The sequence below is a fragment of the Eutrigla gurnardus genome (genome assembly GCF_963514095.1).
Source record: "Eutrigla gurnardus genome assembly, chromosome: 2".
Lineage (NCBI taxonomy): Eukaryota > Metazoa > Chordata > Actinopteri > Perciformes > Triglidae > Eutrigla > Eutrigla gurnardus.
Genome location: NC_139916.1, coordinates 16536449 through 16559560, shown reverse-complemented (window position 1 = coordinate 16559560; position 23112 = coordinate 16536449). Strand labels below are relative to the sequence as shown.

The window sequence follows — 23112 nt, the reverse complement described above, 5'->3', positions numbered from 1 at the left end:
GGGCATGACGTAGAGGAACAAATTTACATCACATTTTGTCACTTTTCTGAAAAGCTGAAAAAGACTCTCCCTAAATCCCTTATGTCAAATATCTCCCCAGGTTGTATTTTTTTTTTTTTTTTTTTTTTAAGTTTAACTGCTCCAAACCGTTCCACCTTGCTGGTTGCAGAGAGGAAACTTACGTTAGCGTGCGGACACACTTGGCAGAGTCGCGGATGTCCCACACCTTGATGTAGGAGGTGGAGACAGAGAAGACCAAACAGGAGGAAGGACAATATTTGACTGACACCACGTTGTTTGGGTGGCCTTTGAGGGTGACGATCTCTTGACCCGTTACCAGGTTCCACATCTTGCAGGTGCGATCTGCGGAAGGAAAGAAGGGCAGTTCAAATACTCTCTTTGAGTGGACAGTTCAATGTACATTATACTGCATTAGGAACTGATGCAGCTGCTGTTGTATGGAGTGTTGTATGAATTTTCTTTCATCCATGTGTCTGACTGACTCTCTTTGTTGTGTGGTGCAGTTTGTTATTTCTTATGTCCAGTGAGTCGAAGACAGATTTCCACCCCGGTGGACAATAAAGATCTATTCTATTAAATGGATCGGATTATTCCAGTCTTGCGATCGTTTTTGCTCCATGACTCATTGCTATTTCCCAAGATGTAGAACCAACCTTTTAGTGCTGCAATACTCATTTAGTCATCGTGTTATTGGCCTCAAAGTGAAAACAGATCCATTAAAAGAGCTTGAAAATATATTTACTACAGTTAGTGGTACCTTTAGATCCGGTGAATAGCAGCTCATCCGTAGCATCCACACACAGGACTGGCTTTGAATGGCCCTCGGCTACAGAAACACACTGCAAGGGTGCCGTCCGACCCCCCTTCACACCCCCGATGGGATTGATCGAGCCCCTAAAGGTCACACACACCAAGGTCACAGTGTGTTCAATATAAATCAGTGGAGATGATTTCCTTCCACGTTTACAGATGTGTGCATTTTAAAACAGGCCGATCACAAACATGCACACAAGACACAAATATTCTTCCCAACATACAGAGATGATACAAACCTCATTGGATACATACGGATGATGTTCTCCACTAAAACTAGAAATATGCAATCAGACAACTTCCTGCTGGAGCCCAACCCTTCCCTGCTCTCCTTTCGTTGTGGAACAGACCAATTAAGGCACTACACCAGTAAGAGCTGCTTTCTTTACCGCCACTCTCACATACACACACGCACACACACGCACACACACACACAACCCCCCCCCCCCAATCTATGTCCCACTGACAGGCCCGGGTCCCAGAGTGCCTGGAGAGCAGTCAGCAGAGTGAGAAGAAGAAGAGGGAAGAATGTGGGAAAATTGGTCCCCAGTGGACTTCCTAATGACACCAGTGGTGGTTAGTGTGAGTTTGTGTGTGTGTGTGTGTGTGTGTGTGTGTGTGTGTGTGTGTGTGTGTGTGTGTGTGTGTGTGTGTGTGTGTGTGAGAGACAGAGAGAGAATGAGGTAGAGAGCAGAACAGTGAAGGAGAGCCAGAGGATGTGAGTAGTGAAAAGAGAATATGTGATTACACACAAAACTCTGGTTTTGTTTCTGCACAGGGTGAGTAAAACAAAGAAGACAAAGGTGGCAACATGCTCCTCTTCTGTGCCTGCACATTCCCCCCCCCCACACACACACACACACACACACACACACACACACACACACACACACACACACACACACACACACACACACACACACACCAATACGAACGTCAAATGAAAAATTAAAACACTGAACCGTACTTTCTGTGTGTCTTGTTTTAGTGTAAAAATGCCAACCCAAATCAAAAACTGCCAGTGAAAAAAGATTGCATGCATGTCTGCCAAGTCTCATGACACACAAAAAGAGAAGTGACTTGTGCAGAATGAGTTGAAAACAACAGCCACGGCCAGGAAAACCAACTACACAGCAGCCTGCGACTCAAAAATAAACCACAGACGTCGTCACCGTCACCACATGCAGCATCCATTCTCCACCAGTCAGGTAGGAGCAGACTCTCAGCTCAGCACCTCCACTCGCTTTTTGGGGCCCAGAGAAAAAGGCTGTGTGGTGCATGTGGGTGAGTGGAGTAATGTAACAAGTTGATAACATAATCAGATTATCAGCTTCTGCTGAGCTGCACTACAGAATTAAGATAGCATCACATTAAATCTGCCCCATCCCTCTTTTTGATCCAATTCCATTATCGGAAAGACAAATGATAGAAATGACAAGAGGGGAAGGACGTTTTTTTGGTTTTTTTTAATTTGAGGATTTGAGGTGTAGTTTTCATTTGAATGAACCGTATCACTCTGAAGGCTGTTCAGCCTATCACATCGTCTGAGAAAGGCCTTATGCTTCATCCTCATTGGTAAATGGGAAGTCAGGTGAAGTAAGGTACTGTTTAACGTTAAAATGAATTAAAACAAAAATAATTTTACCTTATTATAGTAGACCAGAGCCCCTATACTTACAAGCTACTTTTTTCACCTACCAGGGAACCATTATGTTGCATTAATTTTGAATGATTGATCTCCCATTTTTTTCTATAAAGACACCCTGTAAACTACACGTACTACAACATTGCTTCATGCAGCACTCGATTTCTCACATCACGGCGCTGGTCCGGGAAATGTGAAAGTGTCCCCATTCTCTCAGTGTCTGTGGAAGATATAGTGTGCTGTGTTAGGCCCTATGTGAGGGCTTCTAATGGCTGTTGCAGAGCCAAGCACCAAGAGAGCAGCAGACTAATGAAAACGTGGAAGGAGATCAGGAGGAGTGTGTGCTCTTTGCAATACACAGAAAAACAGGCTGAAGGGCCTCGGTGAGAGGTCCATCAATTTGTGTGTGAGAGTGTGAGACAAACACACAGAAATAGATTGATCAGAAAGAAGTGGGGAAAATCATGTTTTTATCATTATTATCTAAAAAATGTTCCCATTTGTATTGAAGTAGTAATTTGAGGAAAAGCATTTTTTACTTTTTGGCTGAAAGTTAGACGAGAAGCTGGTTAACTCTTTGATGCCTGGACACTAAATTTGATACTACAGCCAGTAGTCAATTAGCTTAGCTTAGCATAATGCATGGAGTCAGGGTGAAATAGCTAGCCTAGCTGTAGCCAAAGGTAACTCACTAAATAACATATTGCATTGCGTTTAACTGGCTGCTGGCTACGGCTACAAATCTAACATACATGCATGAAAGACAAACCAATATGGTCATCTAACAGTTAAACAAGCAATTAAGTGTATTTCAAAAATGTTTGAAATAAACATCAATTCATATGTATTTCTGTCAATACTGCATTCTTTACTGAAAAAAAGGATAACAATATGATAGAAAAACACTGACCGTAGTTTGTTGTCTCATGTTTGATTAGAAATATTATTATAATATTATACTACAGTCAACAGAGTTTCTTTAAATATTATTGGTTTCCTGCAGCCTGCAGAAAAGTGGTAAGGTTCATTCAGGTCTTGTGTGCAGGCAACACGGCATCACAGGTGGGAAAGGCCAGCGGGTCGAGAAACCCGAATGTGGTTAAAACATGCACCACAGTGACCTCACCCACAGGGGGGAGGGGGGGGGGGGAGGGGGTGGAGGAGAGGCCAGGCAACACACGGACTACAGGTGAAGACAAAAGAAGACACCAGGTGAGTTAACAGGCAAATGGGGAAACAGAGAGTGACAAACACATTTCCTCTACCTGAGCACCTCTGAGAGCGAGGAGTCGCTGTCATCCGACCTGGAGGCAGAAGAGCAGCAGGAGAGGGGAGGGTGGGGTGGGAAGAGGAAAGGGTTAACCACGCGAAGGAAAGACAGAAGGGTTACTGGAAAGGGGTTAAAGGAGGAGTGACTGTAGGACGGGTTTTAGATAGAAGCAGTGAGGAAACTGGCAGGAAAAGCTCAATTAAAAAATAGAGCTTGTCCAGTGATTATTATTGGGCAGTTTGCTTGTTCCCAAAGATAACCACTGAACGGGCTATATTCCTTGACCACTGTCTGCAGAGGTTTTCCTCAGTAAAGCATGTTTACTGTAGGTCCACCCACACTGAGCGTTAGCTAGTTTAGTGGACTTTTCCCTGGTGGAGTTAGGTCTAACATTGGGTTAAAGGTTTAAAGTAATAGTTGGACATTTTGGCTTACTCACTTTCTGGGCCAGATTTACGTGAGGAAATTGATACCACCACTCTTATGTCTGCCAGTTAGCTTAGCTTAACATTTAAACAGAAAATGAGGGAGCAGCTAGCCTAGCGCTGTAGGAAGCTAACCTAATGCACCTACCTGCACCTGTAAAGCTCACTAATAGACAGGTATCATCTCCTTTCAATTAAAGAGACAACAATTTGTGGTTTCGCATGGGGTTATTTGCTCAGCTAAAGTTAGCCAACTGCTGGCTGTAGCTTCATATTTGGCATACAGACATGAGAGTGGTATCAACATTTTCATTTAACTCTCACCAAGCATGTGAAGAAGCATATGTCCCAAAATGTTCAGCTACTAATTAGAACAAGGCAGAGAGAAGGTACTGAAAGAAAGTAGGACGTCGAGAAGAAACCACTGATAGTCATAAACAAAAGGACAAAGAACTGCACGTTGCCATTTCTACATGTCTGGTCCCACAGCAACCCTTTCCAGCCACTCAGCCAGGAACTGGTGCAGAAAACGGACATAAGGGACGGCAATCAGGTTTAACAGAAGGGAAAATCCAGAATGGAGGTTGTAAATTCACAGGCGGGCCGGCTCAAAGCTGTCGTGGGAAAAATCCAGACCACACCAACACACTACCTCCACTGTGTGTAACAGTGCAATAAAAGTGTTATGATTTTGTAAATATTTTATAGCCTCAGGTTTGTCAAAACGAGAGCCTGTGCATTATACTCTGAGCATGAAATAATAAAACAGAAACGGTTTCGGATGGAGAGAGGGAGCAACATTGTTAAAAGGTGATAGAAATTCCTCATTACTTTGTATTAAGTACTGGTCACAGATATTAGCATATTGATCCCCCCTCCCCTTTTTTTATCAGGCTCTCAAGACAAAATCCTTTTAAAATGCATTAGTTTTGGAGGATGTGAATGTAATGCAAAGATTAAAAACTGTTGTGGAATTCAAAGCCTATTCATCCGTCAGTAGACAAGACGATTTTGTTTAAAATGTATTTTCATCATCCTCATTTTGTATTTCAAATCTGTCAAATGCCTGATCCCCGTCTCATATAGGCAACCGATCTCTTCAAATATGAATTGATCAAAAAACAGAAGCAGAATGCATCCATACAGTCCCAATCACAATAAAAGCACCAACTCTTTTAATGGGTTTTGTGAACTTGCGTAGATACACTTGAGGACATAACAATCTTTTTTTCCTTTGGATAGCAGACGGCTTCTCATTTGGCACCCAATTACACAGAATACACAGACGATTCAGACCGACTTTCTAATTATTTTCTTGATGAATTGGCCCCATTTTGCTTTGAATTTATGCTTGTGTTGATGCATTAAATATCAGAGTTACGTCAGTGTGAGTAGGACATTATCAGGACAGTGAATAGAAGTGAAAATGACGGTTTAAACAATGAATCTTTAGTAAATAAAAATAATTGTGTCCAGTGTTCAAACTTTAACCTCACACACGCATGACTTTACTAAACAAAGAGTGATAATGACAAAATTATGTTAATACCTTCCATCAGATTGCAACAATGAAGATGATCCCTGCGATAACTCACGCCATTTAATCACCCCTGCTTTATGCTCAATAGGAATGCTTCTCCTCTGGGATTTACCAATGTATCCCTAAACATAAATGTCCTCCCACACTGCCACCCTGGGTTAAGTCAAAATGGCTACCACTCGCAACAGCTGCACTGCAAGATGACAAGAGCCAACTCATTTACCTACCCCTGCTCCAGATAATGAGGATCCACAGGCTCCAACACACAAACATTCACACATACAGCACACACACATGCAACCACACACTGATTTTACAAAGCCTCCTCACTAACAAACAGTGGGACAATAAAGATGAGAAATGCTCCGGATTAATAAAGATTACAAAACAAACCACTTTAAAGTGGAGCCAAACGCTGACTGAAATTAACTGCTGACATTTGTCAGAGCTGGAAGCTGGAATTGATTGTGAGCAGGAAGGGACGAGGCCTGTTGCTCATTCCACACTTAACCGCTTCGCAGCCGACATTAACATGCATCTCATGTCCACGTTGTGTATCCACACTCCTCAGTGTGTGTGTGTGTCATCCAGCCACACGCATACACATCGATCATAACCTTTATATATGTAAATAGGATGAAAACACATTTGGGGGAAAAAAAAGCCAATTCAACATTACATGTAACTACAGCGTCAGAAATGAACACATTAAAATGTAATTCCTCAACAACCTGAACATTGTGAGTACTCATTCATTACAGGGCTGCTGTTTATTGGATTAGTTAGTGTACAAATACATTTTTTTTATCTTGTCGAAATGCACATCACGTCGTCTCACAAACATAATATTCAATATTGCTTGTTCCCCCCCAAAAACACAACTGCCCTGACGGCGTTCTCCTACAGAGGGTGGTACTATCTGAGCTGCTTCCCTTTCCTGGGAACTATTGATATTGACACTGCAATTATTACACCTTGTTGTTAGTGTTGCTAAATGCAGCCTGTGCTTACGGTTTGGATTATCAGGTCTTCAAGGTGCACTTGATACCTGGATTCTGTGAATGTTTGCACCATCTGTCCTCCCATGAACTTCATTAAAGCCGGACGGAAAAGCCTTTCCTGTCTCAGAGGGAGATTCATCCGAGATGAGATAAACAGTTGGAATAGCACTCTCTTCTACAACGCCGACCAAAGCACTTTCCTCTTAAAAGGCCTGACAATCGGCTGACCTACAGGGCCAATGCAGACTTTAAACCGTAGAAGAGAAGAACAGAAAAGGAAGACATTGTTTAAAGTGAGATTGAATTGACCAGATAACTAAATGCAGGGAGAAAAAGGACAAAAGCAGTGTGTGTGTGTGTGTTTCTGTGCAAGAGTGTACTCACTTGTCCAGAGCAGAACCTTGGGTTTGGTTGCTGGTGAGCCGCGAGAAGACGTTGCGGTCGTTCCTGGTTCTTAGAGGAGGAGAGGAGGGGGGAGTGTAGCCGTCAGTGGGCCTGATCGTGGGCAGGAGGGGGAGGAAGGTTAAGGATGAGGAAGGACAAGAAGGGAAGAAAATTACATTACACAGTCACAAATGTGATCAATCTGCCAACAGAGTAGCTTAAATGAGAGCATTACAATGCATGTACCTGTAGGAACGGTCGTATGATTTCCTCCTTGTTAGAGGAGAAGTGTCATAACCCCGAGACTGCCTAGGACTGACACACACACACACACACACAAACACACAAAAGCATACTAAGCAAATCTTCAAGGGAGCGCACAGGAGGGAGGATGATACACGTCGGGATACTGTTGGGAATCAATAAGGGTTTTCTGCAGTTTAACAGCATTTCAAGCAGACTAAGCAACGGGCAGAATAATTTCTTTAAATATCAAACTGCACACAGCCAGGCTTCTCATCCCACAGGACAGATGCAAATCTGTCTGATTCATTGGCTTCTCCTTTTCTCTCCCTGAAGCATTTTTATAACCTAAAAATGTCAGGCCTCTGGTCAGTTTCCAATCGTTTTTAACTTGGGAGTGTGCAGCCGGAAAAAGTCACATTCTTGACAACTTCCAGCACCCCAAAATAAAATAATAAATAAGTGTTCTTTCTATTCCACAGGGTGAATAGTGATACTGATGTTTCTATTCCGCTTATTTATCCCGGTAACACATTTCATGTTGAAATAGTAGCAAATGTTTCAGTTCAACTCGTCATTCCTCAACCCTGCTCTTCATCTTGCTCAAGCAACTTCAGCGGGAACAAATGTTTACCAACTTGGGGATTGAAGATGAGCTTTCTTTAGCTGAGGAAAACTAACAAAAACACCCTGCGGTTCCACGCAGTAGAACAGCGATTCCCAAAGGCTACTTGTGCAGGTACTAGGAAAGAAATGTGGACATACATGTAACGGATGAGTGGTTGACCTATATAGCTTAAAGTAATGCAAGCTTATTTGACAGGATGTGGGGTACATCAGACAAAGAAGGTTGGGAACCACTGCAGTGTTCTCATAATCTCACATTGGCTAAAATAAAAGAATGGAGCCTCCACCAGCCTGGTAACACTAAAGGGATATGTCTTGCCAAATCTAAATCAAAAACTCTTATTATTCTCCTGTGCCTTTGACTGGATGGTTTCTCTACTGCACTTTTATTTATTTTGTTGCATTTGGGGCAACTAACCAATTATTACTCCACTAGCTTTTTTAACAAAATTTCTCCAGTGTTATTTTATCTCATTTTCTTCCATCTTAATTGACTTTAATCAAGTAGAACTATGATTCACTTACAAGGTGTGTCCCCTGACAGGTAGGCTTATGGTGCGGGATACCCGGTCCCTGTGGAAGGGGTCTCGTAGGGCCAGGCTAAGCCCCAGACTAGCTTTCCCCAGGCACAGGCCGTCCTCCTGGATGTCTGTCAGCGAGGCCAGAGACTTGGTGATGTGCTGCTGCTTGCTGGCTGATGACGGGTCCAGGATGGGACCCAGGTACTCCGCTGACACTGCCTTCATCTGAGCGGAAAGACGAGGCTCCATCTGGTTGATAAATGAGCACCATTGGAGTTACGGAGGACCATACCAGGGAAAATGAATGTGGGACACAGTGGGATATGAAAAATCTGACACATCAAAAAACATCTCTGACATCATTCAGCAGGGAGAGAATATAAAAACAGTAAAACAAACATGTTAGAAAAGAGACAGCAGCCATTGTCGGGTCAAACAAAGGCTGGAGAGGGAAAACCACAACAACAACAAACCCAATCAGGGATAAATAACACAGAATTAACATGAGAATAAGAGGAACTGATGACAAATCAGGGGTTCTTCATCAGAATATCAAACCAAGCTTCAGGAAGTGGAAGAATCGAAGTGTTTGCTTATACTGCCACCTCATGGTTCCAATAAAAATGGCAGCTGCTTTGACGGACAAACTGTGGCATGTGTGAAGACAGTGCAATTTAGAGCAAGAGTCCCAACATCATCACTCATGATAATACCATCTGACAACATGCAGTGTCATCATGGTTCATAAGCATCTGACCCGGTTAGCACTGCCTGGTGTTTTGAGCACTAACACTAAAAAATTGAGCTATTCTGACATATATAAAATATGGAAGTGATGTTAACATCTGGATTCAAGGAAATTGGACAGAGGACACTCTTTGTGTGTGTGTGTGTGTGTGTGTGTGTGTGTGTGTGTGTGTGTGATTTAAATCTGAAATAAGAGCTATAGTTCAACAATACAAATCAGCTGTACCTTTATTTTGAAATCATCGTGGCTGTTGGATTCTTTCATTTGAGATGCGCTGCAGAAAGAGAGGAATGAAATTTAGGGAACTATAAAGCTCATGGATGTAGAGAGCAATGAGAAATATAGAAGTATTTTTCAGATGAAAATGTTCCGGTATGAGCACAGCTTCTTTTTTTTTTTTTAAAGAGACCAACTTTAGCACATTGTGGTAAACACTGAGTCAGGCTCAGAGGAGGATTTTGTGTAGGAATCTGCAGTCTCACCTGCAGTCAGAGGCTTGGCTGAACTCAGAGGGCTCCTCGTCTGTGCTGGCATAACCATTTTCTGGAAGCAAGCAAACAAACCATTCCACATGCCAGTCTGTATGCGTCACAACATAATGCAGTACCACATTTTCCAATTTCACTGCTTTAAAAAAATATATATATACTCTCTAAAGCTAGGGATCATTTAGTATAGACTCTTTCACACGGACACACAGAGCTAAACGCCACCTACCCTGCTGTACATTGTGGATGAGAGCCTGGAGTTCAGGGATGTATTCTGCCTTCTCCCGCAGGGCATCAAGGATTATGTGGTTGTGAGATGAGCCGATCATATCGGTCTGTCTCAGCTGACCCTCCAGCAGGCGGATCTGAGCCTCCTTTTGAGCCACCTGTAAACTCTGCATGCACACAATGACCAAACAGATCAGAGATTATAACACACACACACACACACACACACACACACACACACACACACAAAAGAGGAACAACTAGATGGCACCACACCCCATTATACAATGCATTGCAACATAAATACATATAAATAACTGGGTTACATTTCTGCAAGTGGCATGACATGAAAATAGTAAAAAACAATGTTAGTTAACTGTAGTCAAACACTTATGATAGGCCAGCATATTAATTTAATTTTGTTTTGTTGTTAAACATATTTTCTTAAACACCTCCAAGAGCGCATATTTAAATAGTTTCAACACTATTGATTTTCCAAAAGTTTCATAATCTGCAAACCCACCTATGGACTCTAGGTCAAGTTTTCATAGGGGCCCTGTATGATAACTCACTTTATCTATGGAAGCCTTCAGGAAGTGGTCCAGCAGGTGGCGTGCTTCAGCCAGAGAGCAGGAGCTTATCACCACTGAGGTGTCCACTGAGTCCAGCTCATCCTGCAGGAAAACACAACGCCAGTCATCACTGGAGGCCTCCTGTCACCACTCACATCTGTGTGTGTGTGTGTGTGTGTGTGTGTGTGTTCATACCTTGCTCTCTTCTATCTGTACAATGGTGGCCTGGCAGTCAGACAGGCTGTCATTGATGTAATCTATGTTGGCGTTCAGAACCTCAATCTCTTCGTTAATTTCCTGAAGGAGACGGTCCTCGGCTTCCGGTCCCTCCCCGTCCGCCATTAGGACCTCCCTCTTATGTGAGAGCGATTCCTGCTGGACTGTCAGCTCCTCTCGCTTCTGACTCATCAAAAACACAAACGCACACAGAGCAAAGAGAGAAAACACAAACATGTTATTTCCACGTATGGAAATGTTATTAAGTGTGTATCTAGTGTAATTAGATCAGATGAGCAAATTGGATTTGACTAATTGTATCACAATACACACATGTGATACAGGTCAAGGTCAAAAATGCGAGGGCCATTCCTACCTTGATAAGTCGATCCATGTCAGCTTCCACGTTAGCGATCGTCATCCTCTGCATGACGATGTCCAGAATGCGGCGCTCGAGTGTTTGCCACTTCTGGCGGGCGGTCTTGGAGAAGCTGCTTGCTCTGCCCGCCACTCCAGCGCTGCCAGGGCCTGCTGGCTTACGCTGCAACTTCTTCCTGCTGCTGGGAAGAGACAACGGGGGAGAGAAGAGAGGAGGGAAGGAATATGAAAGATGTGACAAATACAAAAGAGGTGGGAGAGAAGAGGTAAGAGTAACAAGACGGAGAAAGAATAAACAGATCAATGAAAGACACCAACATTCATTATCTGTAACTGCGTATCCTGTTCAGATTTGTGGGGGGGTTAGTGCTGATCCCAGCTGACATTGGGCAATTTAGAGTCATCAATTAACCTTTCCTGCATGTCTTTAGACTGTGGGAGGAAGGCGAGGTCCTCAGAGAGTATAGTTACAATAATATCAAAGGGCAGTGATAACACATGCACATGTAAAGGATCTTACCTAATGACCCTGGTTCCGTCCATGCTCCCTTCACTCTCGGCCAGATATCCAAACACGTTGTTTTTGTTGTTCCACTGTCTCACCAGCCCACTCACGGACCTCCCGGTCTCCGGTTCGGAGCTGCTTGCTGTAGTGCTGGCCGACAACTCGGCTCCAGAGTCCGTAACTGGAGGGGTCTGGTTCCAGCGAGCCACCCGCCCGGCCACGCGGTCCGACATGGGCTTGGCCAGGCGCCGCAGGGCGGTCACCTCCTGGGTCTTCCTGCGCAGCACCTGCTCCTGCTGACGCTTCTGAGACTCCAGAGCTCGGATCTGGTACTGATGGACAGGAGGCAAAGCGACTGTCCTTTAATATGTGAGTCATTCAGTCTTCATCTACATTTGAAGTATTTTCTCCTGAGGTGAAAAAGACTGCATTTTTACACAACAGGCTAAACTAAGTGTTGATCGTGAGAGGATTTTAAGGCAAAACCCTAAATAAAAGGATTACGAATGAGATCCATGGTATGACATGTTTACACTCAAATTAAGCCCTCTCCTCCGGGGGGAAACTAATAAAGACGGAAATAAATACAGTTAAGCATATATTAATATAAAAAAAACTGAATGCTATTTCTGCATGAGCCACTAGAGGGAGCTGAAGCACTGTAGTATCCACTGCAAAATCCACTGTTTGCAGTGCTGAATATCTCTGTCCAGAACACACACAACCAGACGCAGGCTGACCTCTTGTCGGCGCTGCTCCTTCTTGAGTTGGGCAATCTCACGGTTCCTCTTTGCCTCCACCATCCTCCTCCTCTGCTGCTCCTCCTTCATTTGCTTCATCAGCGTCACCTGGAAACAGAAGAGGTGGTGTTTCTAAGCTGCACTAGTATTCCAGCTTTTACCCCTGCTCCTGCTGCCCCCCCACACACTCTTCTCCATCTTACCTTGGCTTTCTTCATATCGTTGACCTCCGTCTGGAGTTTCTTCAGCTCCCGTTCATACCTCCCCTGGTTTTTGAGGAGACGTGCGTGCTCTTTCTGTGCCACTTGTAGCTTAAGCAGGTCTCGGTTCATCTCCTTAAGACGTTTCTCATAGTCGTGTTTGATCCGGCTAGCCTTCTCCTCCGTGTAGTTCTCCATGGTCACTAGTGTAATAATGTGTATGACCTTTGGTCAGGATGCTTCTTCTATAACTCCCCAAGCAAAATGTGTGAACTAGCAATCGCATCATGCATGGACTTACTGAGATTCTGCAGTACGCGGTCTCTTTCCAGCTGGGTGTCTCGGATCTTGTTCTGCAGTAGAATGAGCTTCTCCTCATACTGAAGTTTTAGCATCAACAGCCTCCGCTGGCTGTTCTCCAGCTCGTCTATCAGCTTCTGTTTGATCTCGATCTCGCAGGTCAGATCAGCCAGGTCCGCCTGAAAGTTGGCTGCAGGTTGGACAAGAGAGGTGGGACAGCGCTTCAACAGAAGGTCAAGTAACATTTCTTTAGTAAGAGATATAGCAGGAAATGTGAAAAGCACCCTTAATTAAAGTCTAAATGTACTGTTCAACCTTTAGTTATTGCTTGAGTCAAGTGCTGCTTCTTTGTGCTTCCTTTAGGAACCATCCATAAGATTGCACATTCATATTCAGCTTTTCACGGTCAACCAGACTGGCAAACTGCACAATGCCATGAATGAAAAAGGTATGTGGATAACATTAAAAAGGACAAAGAGTTTACAGCCATGCTAACGGCTCTGTGACACTGTACTTAGGCACAGCAGCACCTTTAGCTTGCAAAGTACAGCTTTGAGGGGAATGTGACAGGTTTTGCAAAGATTTGGTTAAAAAAAAGAGACGGGGGTTCTCAAAATCATTACGATCCATCATCTAGGAATCATGAATGACTGTTATTTTGTACCCGCAGCTGTCAGAAACGCACCTTTCTCCTCAGAGTCAGAGTCTGAATCAACCAGGCTCTCGTCACTGTCGAACCCGTCCTCCTCCCTTCCCTCCTCTTCATCCTCCCCTTCATCTTCATCACAACCACTCTCCTCCTGCAGCGGGGACATGACATCCTACACACAGAAACAAACACATACATCAGACTTTGTTCCGTTTGTTTCCGTGTTGAATGCCCACACCTGTACCGTACCTCAGCGTAATTGTCGTCTGAATCGATCTCTCCGTTCTGTCCGTTTTGACCACTCTGCCCGTTCTCTCCATTCTCGTGAGTGTGCAGTTTCACCCGTTTCTTCAGACCTTTCTCCAACTCAGGGCTACAGGAGGAGAAAAGCAGGATGTTTGAGCCACGTGGCAGCCGGCGTTGAGACGTCACACAAATAACGTCCCTATTTTCACCTGCGGTTCACAAGTCTATCCAATTCAACTCCACGAGTGCATGCATGTTTTTGTCCATCACCATGTATTACAAGCACTCTCTTTCATGTGAGTGAGATGTCACAGGGCTTTGGGAGTGTTGCCAAGTGATGTGCTCACAGCGAAATCAGACCAAAGTCATTAGCAAAGTCTTCTTCAGCTCATCCTCCCCTCATCTAGCCCTTTTAGCTTTTACGTTTTACTGCCAATTCCCCTTCGCTCCTCCTTTTACAACCACCTGCATCATCTCTAAATCCCCTTCTACCTCTATCTCTATCCCATTAAACCTCAATTAGCCTGTTAGGCTGTGTACTCCTCCCTCGCAAGACCCACTGGCCAACTGAATTAGACCTTTTTGTGTCCACGCCAGTGTTACTACTCAGCACTGGCTGCATCCCAGTTCTATTCAGAAGCCGGCCGTCCCAAAGCACTAATCGACTTGTGATGTGGCTCTTAAGCCAGCGGAGAGAAGCAATGAGGAGGGGAGAGTATATGACCGTGAACAATAATGTACTCATCATGCTCTCTTGGCTTTGGTACATTAAATTAACATTAAGCTGAGATGTTTGGATACATAGGAACATGAGAGCTTCCTGGTACTCTGTTGACGTGTCCTGACTTTTTATTTAAACTGTATAATGTTTTTGGAATTAGCAAGTAAATAAGTAGTAATAAGTAAGTACCTCATCCTCCTCTGCCTCCTCTCCTTCTTTTTCAGCCTCTCGATGTCCAGCTTGGCCCGGCGTAACACGTCCGTCATCTCAGCCTCCATTGAAAACGAAGCAGGGGAGGAGCCAGGCGGGTGGCCGGGGGCGGGGCTAAGAGTGGAGGAAGGGAACAGGGTGCGTGAAGAAAGTCGGGCCGCATGCCGTCGCAACGACTCGTTCATGGCCTCGCTCTCAAGAAGCTTGGATCTGGCGGAGGAGGAAGAGGCGGGGAGAAAAAGATAACTCAATTCATACATCATTTCAACAACAACGTTCAGACCGACGGAAATAACACATTCTTCCACTTATATCTGAAAAGTTCAATTCATAGGCAATAAAATTAACTACATTTTTAAGGGGTTTCCCTTTATAGCCTTGGTGGGTCTACTAGTGTTATCAGTAGCATGTGGTAACTTATCTTAGCTAACATTAGCAAATGTTTACAGCTAGCCTAGCTCTATCCAAATGTAGCATCTACTGATTTACACGTCAGTCTTTGTACAGATTAAACAAACAAGGTCTAACTTGTTTATTACTGAGCTTAAGGGTTGATGGTAGGCAGACCTTTTACCTACCAACAGAGTCATGCTAACTGTTTCCCTTTGTTTACAGTCTTTGTCCTAAGCTTAGCTAACCCGCTAACCAGCAACTACATATTAAACAAACCGTAATGAGAGTGGTACAGGAGCTCATGAGTGTATTTCCCAAAATGTCAAACTATCCTTTAAATTTGTCAAAAGTTAATGACAGTTTGATGATTTCAGTGATTGTAACGCTACAATGGCAGTAAATAAAGGCATCCGAAAAGGTCTGGAGCTCTCACCTAAGTTCTTCAACCTCCCGGATGTAGTTCTGGATTAACGCCCCGATCTCCTCATTGCCCTCACCTGAAGGTCAAAGGCAGAAGGAGGCTCAGGTTAGAGAAAGCTCCCAATGCAATAAGGATGCATTAAAATAAGATAGAAGACAGTAACTGAAGAGCAACAGAGTTCATGTGGCGTTCAAACGTGCAAAGCAGATGCGCGTCTCCCTCACGTACTTGACTTGGTCAGCAGAGAGCTGACCTCATTGGCCAACAGATGTGTTACGCGGGTGTTGAGGTGGTCGATGGTCTCTTGCATGGCCTTCACCCTGAGGCGCAGCGAGTCATTTTCTCTCTGCAGCATCGCGTTCTCCTGATACAGGTCGCTGTATCCCTCTTCACCGTCCTCGCCGGCCACACGCTTCCCCTGCACAGACACGCAAACAGTCAGCGTGAATAACAGCGACTCTGAACACCACAGGGGTTTTATGGCGAAAACAAAAACAGATTCTCAACCTAACACTCTTGCATATACTTGATGTCACGGACCAACCGAACACAGCGCTACTGTTCATCCACCGGTGGCTCTGCAAGCAGCTATTGTTGAATTCTCAGTGATAAATGCTGGAGAAATCCAGTTGTTTAAGTGTTGAATAGAGCCACCAACACACCATTATTTCCCTTATTACCACATCGGGGTCACTTGCAGTCCCTCACCATAGTCATGCATTTACTTCCTTCCAGTAACCGTGGTAACACCCTTAATCACATAATAGACAAACAACCATGCTAAATAATTGCTCGGTTGTTGTAGCCTTGCAGGTCAAGTCTGACGACAACGTGGAGACTTTTTTTTCCCTTCTGCCTTTTTCTTGTCACAGCTGCATGATGGTTCATTTTCATTATAAACTGCATGCATTATAGTAAAGGTACTAATGGATGTGTGTATTCGAGTAAAAATCTTTAATTTGATATAGTGATCAGCTCCTGCTGCATATGTGGTCTGTGTTTTTCTTCCTCACCAACACCCATTACTGTTGTTGTTTCTGTTTTGTTTCTCTCTCTTACCTCCTCATTGCATCAGTTACACTGACAGCCCAGTGTTGTCTCTCTTCTCCAACCTGCCACATATCATTCAGCTGCTTTTATCGTGTTTTTTCTTCCTCATCTTTATTTTTTCCACATTCTTTTTTAATTTCTGTCCCCTTCAATTTTGGGAGATGCTTTCTTATCATCATCATCCATTCCATCTCTCACCGCCTTGTACTCCATCAGTTCCATTTGAAGCCGGGCTATCTCGGCACGAAGGGAGCTGATCTGCTGGCTGGTCTTGTCTTGGTTCACCACCACCTTGTTCTTGATGTTTCGGGCACGATTGGCGTACTTCAGTGTGTTCAGTGTCTCCATGAAGTCCCGGTCCGACGGACTGACACAGGCGATCATCACTGTGTGACTGAAGAGGAAGGAAAGGTTGTAGAAGACATTAACAGCAACTAATTATTCTAATTATCAATTAATCTGCTGATTATTTTGTTGATTTTTAATTTAGTCTCATATGGCATAGAAAATAAGTCATCCATTTATAAAAGTTGGAAAACATCAAATGTTGGCTATTTTGCTTTGAAAAACTGCAGAAATTGAATCGACTATCAAAATAGTGGCAATTAATTTACTGTCAATCGACTAATTGATTAATTGACTTATCGTCTCAGCTCTACAGAGTACCAATGTATTTATACATTATGACTTTCCCTTTGAGAAACAAACTTAATCTTCCACAATATTTATATCATACCAGACTTGATTTCCCTACAATACTATGTATAATTTGTTCCGAGTGTGTGTGTGTGTGTGTGTGTGTGTGCACCTGTTGCCTCCCAATGAGTCCTGCAGAAGACGAGTGAGTTTGGAGTCTCTGTAAGGGACGTGCCCTCCCTTCTTAGCCTGGTCCCCTAAAGAACTGATCACATTGCCCAGCGCCAGCTAAGAAAGAAACACACACACACACACACACACACACACACACACACACACACACACACACACACACACACACACACACACACACACACACACACACACACACACACACACACACACACACACACACACACACACACACACAAAGAAGACGAGAGATAAACAAACCTCATATTTAAATGCATCTGAGTAAAGACAGTGAAGGGCTGATGCTTTTGTCATTTGCTTTGTTTAGATGTTTCCTATCAAACCACCCACATATGGATTAACACACACAAAAACAAACATATTTTATACGTCTATCCGTCTCACCAATCCACAGTTAATGGAGATTCCCTCGCGGGCTCGCTCTCCAGTAGCTCCTGTGCGTTTCAGCCTCTCAGAGCCGGCCAGGTCAACAAAGTGGAACTTGGCCATGAGTGTCTCGAACTCCGGCTGAGTGATGGGGCCGGAGTCAACACCATTCAACTCCCCGTTCTCTCCTTCCCCTCCTCCTCCTCCTCCCCCACCTCCTCCTCCGTTCTGCTGACAGAAAATCCATTAGTTCTTAAGTTGAAACATCTTTTTCAAAAATAGTAATTATTTCATCACCTTTAATGGTACTATGTAATCTTATTAAAAAATAGTAATTATTTAATCACCTTTATGTACTATACTTTAATACTAAATGAATCATCTTTATTCCCTTCAACCCCTCATTCAAAACCCTGAATCTCACCATTTGAGCTTGCTGGCACACTCTCATCTGACAGAGGTGGATGGTGAAGATGGCGTGCGAGCGGGAGCTTGTGGCGTTCATCTGGGTGCTGGCTGTGGTGCGGGACAGAGCACCGAGCTTCAGGCACTGCAGCAGCTGCAACACACACACGCAAAAAAAACAGAGGATGCTTGGTTATGACTGTTTAATTTTGAAGAGGAGAAAACTATGATAAAAACAAAAGACGTAGACTCAAAAAGAGTCAAAAAGATAACGAAGGATAACTGCTGACTCCATGTTTCGTTGCATCAGTGCACACGATCTCTCGCTGATTTCAGAGAAATACAAGCGTCAGCTTACTGAAAGACATTTTTACTTCTTCTTTCATACACACTCAAAATGCTGCCAAAGGCAACACTTTTCTCAGATTTTTGCCCTTTGATATATTGAATTATTGTGTCATTCCACACTCCAACACCATCCACAGGAGAACCCATCTGTCTGAAATTTGGGGAATTTAATGCGCGGATGGCCTCCCCTAAATTAAATCTCTTTTCCGCTTGTCTTTCTACTTTGCTTTAACAATCTGCTTACAACTTTCTTTCTACTCTGTCATACATTTAAGAAGAAGCCAAATAACAGTGTTTACTGAAGCCCTGAATCAGCGCCTGCCACCTTGATGGACCTCTCTGTCAGAGGCTTATCGCATCTCCACTAACAGACTTTACTGCTGTCCATCTACACCGTCACTGTTGACCTGTTCTTGGCAACCATCACTCCCTCATCATATTAGGAAACTTCTCAGAGAAGCTACCCTCAAACAGTCCGGTATCACACATAAAAAAAGCCTCGTGGGTTTAACCAGTCTGGCTAAAAGGCTTCATGTTAGCGGGCAGTCTCCTTATCTTTGAACAATTTCTCTGCGCACCATCATGCCAGACGTTTCGGGCTGCTGGGGATCTCTGGCAGCTCCCCTGCTCTTCCTCAACCAGTCGGCATGGATTCATATCTTCTGTTAACCCTTTGTGATGTATAGCCACTCACTTCTTCATGATCGCAGCATCGATCTGAATGAAATTTGCACCCACCTCCTCTTCTGAGTTCACCAGTCTGGAAGTGACTCCCGTGGTGTAGATGCTGCCACTGGCGTCTTCGTGGATCTTAATGTTGGACTTCCTGCTCCGACTCTCTAGATCTCTGGATCCATCGAACAAGTCCAGGACCTCTTCATTGTACAACTGCCATGAATAGAAGCCACAAATACATACATCTCATTACAGAAATTACAGACAAATACATAACCTTTAAATGATTTAATGAGCAGGTTTTTATACGCTCCACTCTGCCCTTTCTCACAGCTGTGTTTCCTATTTACAAAAAGGTCAAACGAATGACCTCTCAGAAACTAAAGAGGGCAAGGGCCATAGAGGTCAGTCGAAAGCTCAGCTGTCCCCACCTATTGACACACACACACACACACACACACAACACAACACACACACTGTTTACCATCAACAGAGATAACCTTTTGACCTGACAACACACCAAGAAACACATTGACACAACAGAGAGCAGGAAAGACGGGGGAAATAAGGAAGAAGAGAAAGCTAGAAATGTTTCATTTAAATTATTATTATTATTTTATACTTATTAAGCTTATTAAGGTTATCAGATCACACACACACACACACACACACACACACACACACACACACACACACACTGCCCCCAGACAACCCAAACATTCGTCCCCCAGGAACCTCTGGAGGAAATGATTACTTGTCATATTATCTCATTGCTCTAACCCAAGCATCCCTCCCTACCTCTTATCCCTCGCTCTTATCCATCCTCTGACCCACAGCGATGAGGAATTATGTCAGATGTAATGACCAATATTAATCAGGACCAACAAAGCACAGAGCAGACATTCCTGCCCATCTGTCACTGGCTTGTCACTTCCTGTTTATGGAAGAGGGGGCTGATCCTCTCCCCGTCCTGTTCCATCTGGTTAGAGTTAATACATGCATGTGTACCTCTACCCATCCCAGCAAACAAATACATTGTAAGCAAGAATATCAACCCGGCACTGTTAAAATGTGAGATAAGTATCGTTGTACTGTTGTAATGTTCTCTATACAATTGCCCACCTCTAGGAACTGGGCGCTGACTTTAAACTCGGGTGGCTGGACGCCGGCCTCCTGGGCGCGCACCCTCCTGCTCTTGATTCCTTCAAACAGCTGGTTAACAGCCCGCGGGATGATGCCCTGCTCCTGTTGGCCCAGGTTCACATCAAAGCCTGTCCCCATGGTGTAGGTCTTCCCAGAGCCCGTCTGAAACACATTTTATCCACCAAGATGAGATTTACTCCAAACATCCTACATCTACCTAAAAACAACCATTATTTTCTCATGCATATATCGGCACTTAATTAAACTTCAAATAACTGTGTTCGTGTTTTTAAAATCAACCAACCTATTTCTGCATAGGACATTTGTCAGGGTTTGTTTGGGTAGAATAGAGCAGTTTTCCTTATTAAAATCTAAGTTCATGTTTTTGAAAAATATCAAAATTCAAGACTCATACCTGCCCATAAGCGAACACAGTGGCGTTGTAGCCCTCGAAGCAGCCCTCGATGAGCTTGTACACACAGGCCTGGTAGATCTCCCGCTGCTCTGAGTCGATGTCCAGCACAAAGTCATAGGTGAAGGCTTTGTCTTTACCCAGGAGGACCTGCGGTTCTCCGGGTGTGACCAGCGTGCACACGTGGCAGCCCTCGATCTTCTCCTTGGCCATCTGAGGACGAATCCTGGGAGGAGAGCACAAAAGAAGAGAAGAAAGACAGTCAGTGAACGGAGAAAATCTGATTATATCATCATCAATCAAAAAATGTTAAATGGGTGTCACTGTTTTTATGCAGTATGCAGATCAATCCGATCCACAAGTTAGACATGCTCTGCTTTGAACTCATGATCATTGCCAGTGGAATCATTCCAAGTGGGATAATAGAAAACATTAAAGTATAATCTATTTAAAAAAATATGACCTTAAAAAACATCATATGCTTTATTACAGTTAATATCTAATCAAAGATGTTTCTGGTAATATGACTCCTAAAACTAACCTAGCCTATGCAGTTTTCATAGATGGAATAGAATATAGATTAAATGTTTGGGTCCTAATTTAGAAGAAGAACACATTATAGGGAGGGTAGGGGCTCTCTGTCGGTTATTATCAGACACTGACTTCCTCAGGGGTTATTTTCATTTCACACAATAAACACAGGTTTTTCACAGTGGCTAATATATCATCATAAACCCCCTGGAAGCCGTTGTGTTGCGAGCTTCTTGTAGCCCTTTTCGGAAGCCTGGGCAAGTGATGTCAAAGTGATTTTTTAGTGTGTCGTCAAGTTGATCTTTTATTGTGTTTTCTTAATTTGGGCCACCGTATGAAAGATTTTATATCCGTTTACCTCCATGTGCAGTAATACCCATCACCTGTAAACGGACTGTGTACAACACCTACATACCAACTTTATCCTGACCCTATAATAATCCAAAAACATGCATTACATGAGCCCATATTTACCCTTTCATTTCAACGCCCAGCCGTGGCAAACCATGGTAAGGAGCAGTGTCACAAAGTTCATATAAGATGTGTTCACCCATTCACACCAACAAAATCATCAATTTGATTGACTGGTAGATCAAAGTGGAGCCTGGTCTGATACACAAAAGACTAACAAAACCTTCAGACAACTTTATAAAGTGGCACCAAACAGAAATCTGTAACAGAACAACAGTCCTCGGACAGAATCAAGCACTTTTGTTTGTGATATTGACTTAGAAAGTCAAGAGAAAGTGACCGAAATGAGTAATGAAAATGACACTTCAGAGAGAAAACTAGTGCAACCAAGGGCACTGAAGATGATGAGGCAGATAAGTCAGATGCTAATCCTCAGGCCTGCTGGGCTTTCCAATCTGACAGGTAGTTCATTGCAGTTAATTACTTTTTTTTACCAGACATCGTAGTTATAAAATAATCCCTGATTAGATGAGGCTAAAGGGTAGCAGACGCTGTGCCTGAACATCTTTGAACTCGGTGACAGAATGAGGGAAGTATTTAAATTTAGGATCATGTTCATCCCGTTTGCCAGCAGAACGACGGAGAGCCTCGCGGGCGCGGCGGCTCATTAAAGGAGATGTAGCCGTTATAAAGAAGTGACACATCATGTGACGACGCGCGTGTTCACTGTGAGAACACACTGCAGAGGAAAACACGGAGGTTGATTACAATGTACATAAAACAGAAGATCTGTCACATGGCACCCACTGTTAATCTTGGGCTTTCAGCGGTACAATGCAGACACAGTGGGGAGGTAATCACTTTAAGCTGCGGAAAAAGCCGTGAGCCAGCAGTATCGGAGCACTGGGTCCACCTTTATACATGCTAACCCCCCCCCAGCTCAATCTTCAGGGGATGCAAATCATCTCCCCCGCACACAGTGAGACGGCACCGCAGACTCCCGATGGGATGCTATAACAAAGACACACACACATGCTGTATAGTCAAAACAAGAGAGACCCTCGGCCACACACAGCTGCTGCAGGGACAGTGGGCACATCCCAAATACACACAGCCACTCAAGAGACAAATACTGTACACACAGTCCGTCTATCTGCAGTTCACACATGGTTCCTCTCAAGCATGCACGCAAGAACCACACCCACTGCTAACACTCACAATAATCCTTTTACCACACATCGTTACTGCAGACACACACACACACACAGCTGACAACAGCATTTTTTTGGCCCTTTTTCAAGCCTCGAGGCGTCATTGAAGAGGGTCGTCCAGGAAGGAAACAAAGAATATTATAGGTCGGTGTGGCACAGAAAGCAGCTTGCAGATGAGTCCTTTTTATTACTGGATGTGACCTTGA

The 23112-nt window shown here is 43.8% G+C and overlaps 1 protein-coding gene across 9 annotated transcripts in view; it reads right to left on the bottom strand.

Annotated features, from left to right (window-relative positions):
- kif21b (kinesin family member 21B) overlaps positions 1 to 23112 on the bottom strand; it is a 55614-nt gene that overhangs the window by 13560 nt on the left and 18942 nt on the right. For 2 of the 9 annotated variants that reach the window (XM_084036514.1, XM_084036518.1), the window contains exons 2-29: positions 20757 to 20979; positions 20321 to 20503; positions 19262 to 19411; positions 18195 to 18329; positions 17789 to 18001; positions 17364 to 17479; positions 16754 to 16949; positions 15734 to 15923; positions 15518 to 15581; positions 14671 to 14901; positions 13764 to 13887; positions 13551 to 13686; positions 12867 to 13055; positions 12569 to 12768; positions 12366 to 12473; positions 11641 to 11957; positions 11119 to 11302; positions 10722 to 10925; positions 10527 to 10628; positions 9956 to 10121; positions 9721 to 9781; positions 9464 to 9512; positions 8495 to 8739; positions 7346 to 7414; positions 7100 to 7210; positions 3745 to 3783; positions 779 to 915; positions 183 to 363 (exon numbers count right to left, since the gene is read on the bottom strand). In XM_084036514.1, coding sequence (XP_083892640.1) covers positions 183 to 363; positions 779 to 915; positions 3745 to 3783; positions 7100 to 7210; positions 7346 to 7414; positions 8495 to 8739; positions 9464 to 9512; positions 9721 to 9781; positions 9956 to 10121; positions 10527 to 10628; positions 10722 to 10925; positions 11119 to 11302; positions 11641 to 11957; positions 12366 to 12473; positions 12569 to 12768; positions 12867 to 13055; positions 13551 to 13686; positions 13764 to 13887; positions 14671 to 14901; positions 15518 to 15581; positions 15734 to 15923; positions 16754 to 16949; positions 17364 to 17479; positions 17789 to 18001; positions 18195 to 18329; positions 19262 to 19411; positions 20321 to 20503; positions 20757 to 20979 — 4323 coding nt within the window. The remainder of the gene's footprint in view (positions 1 to 182; positions 364 to 778; positions 916 to 3744; positions 3784 to 7099; positions 7211 to 7345; positions 7415 to 8494; positions 8740 to 9463; positions 9513 to 9720; positions 9782 to 9955; positions 10122 to 10526; positions 10629 to 10721; positions 10926 to 11118; positions 11303 to 11640; positions 11958 to 12365; positions 12474 to 12568; positions 12769 to 12866; positions 13056 to 13550; positions 13687 to 13763; positions 13888 to 14670; positions 14902 to 15517; positions 15582 to 15733; positions 15924 to 16753; positions 16950 to 17363; positions 17480 to 17788; positions 18002 to 18194; positions 18330 to 19261; positions 19412 to 20320; positions 20504 to 20756; positions 20980 to 23112) is intronic. The other 7 variants (XM_084036517.1, XM_084036519.1, XM_084036516.1 and 4 more) reach the window with 6 other exon arrangements.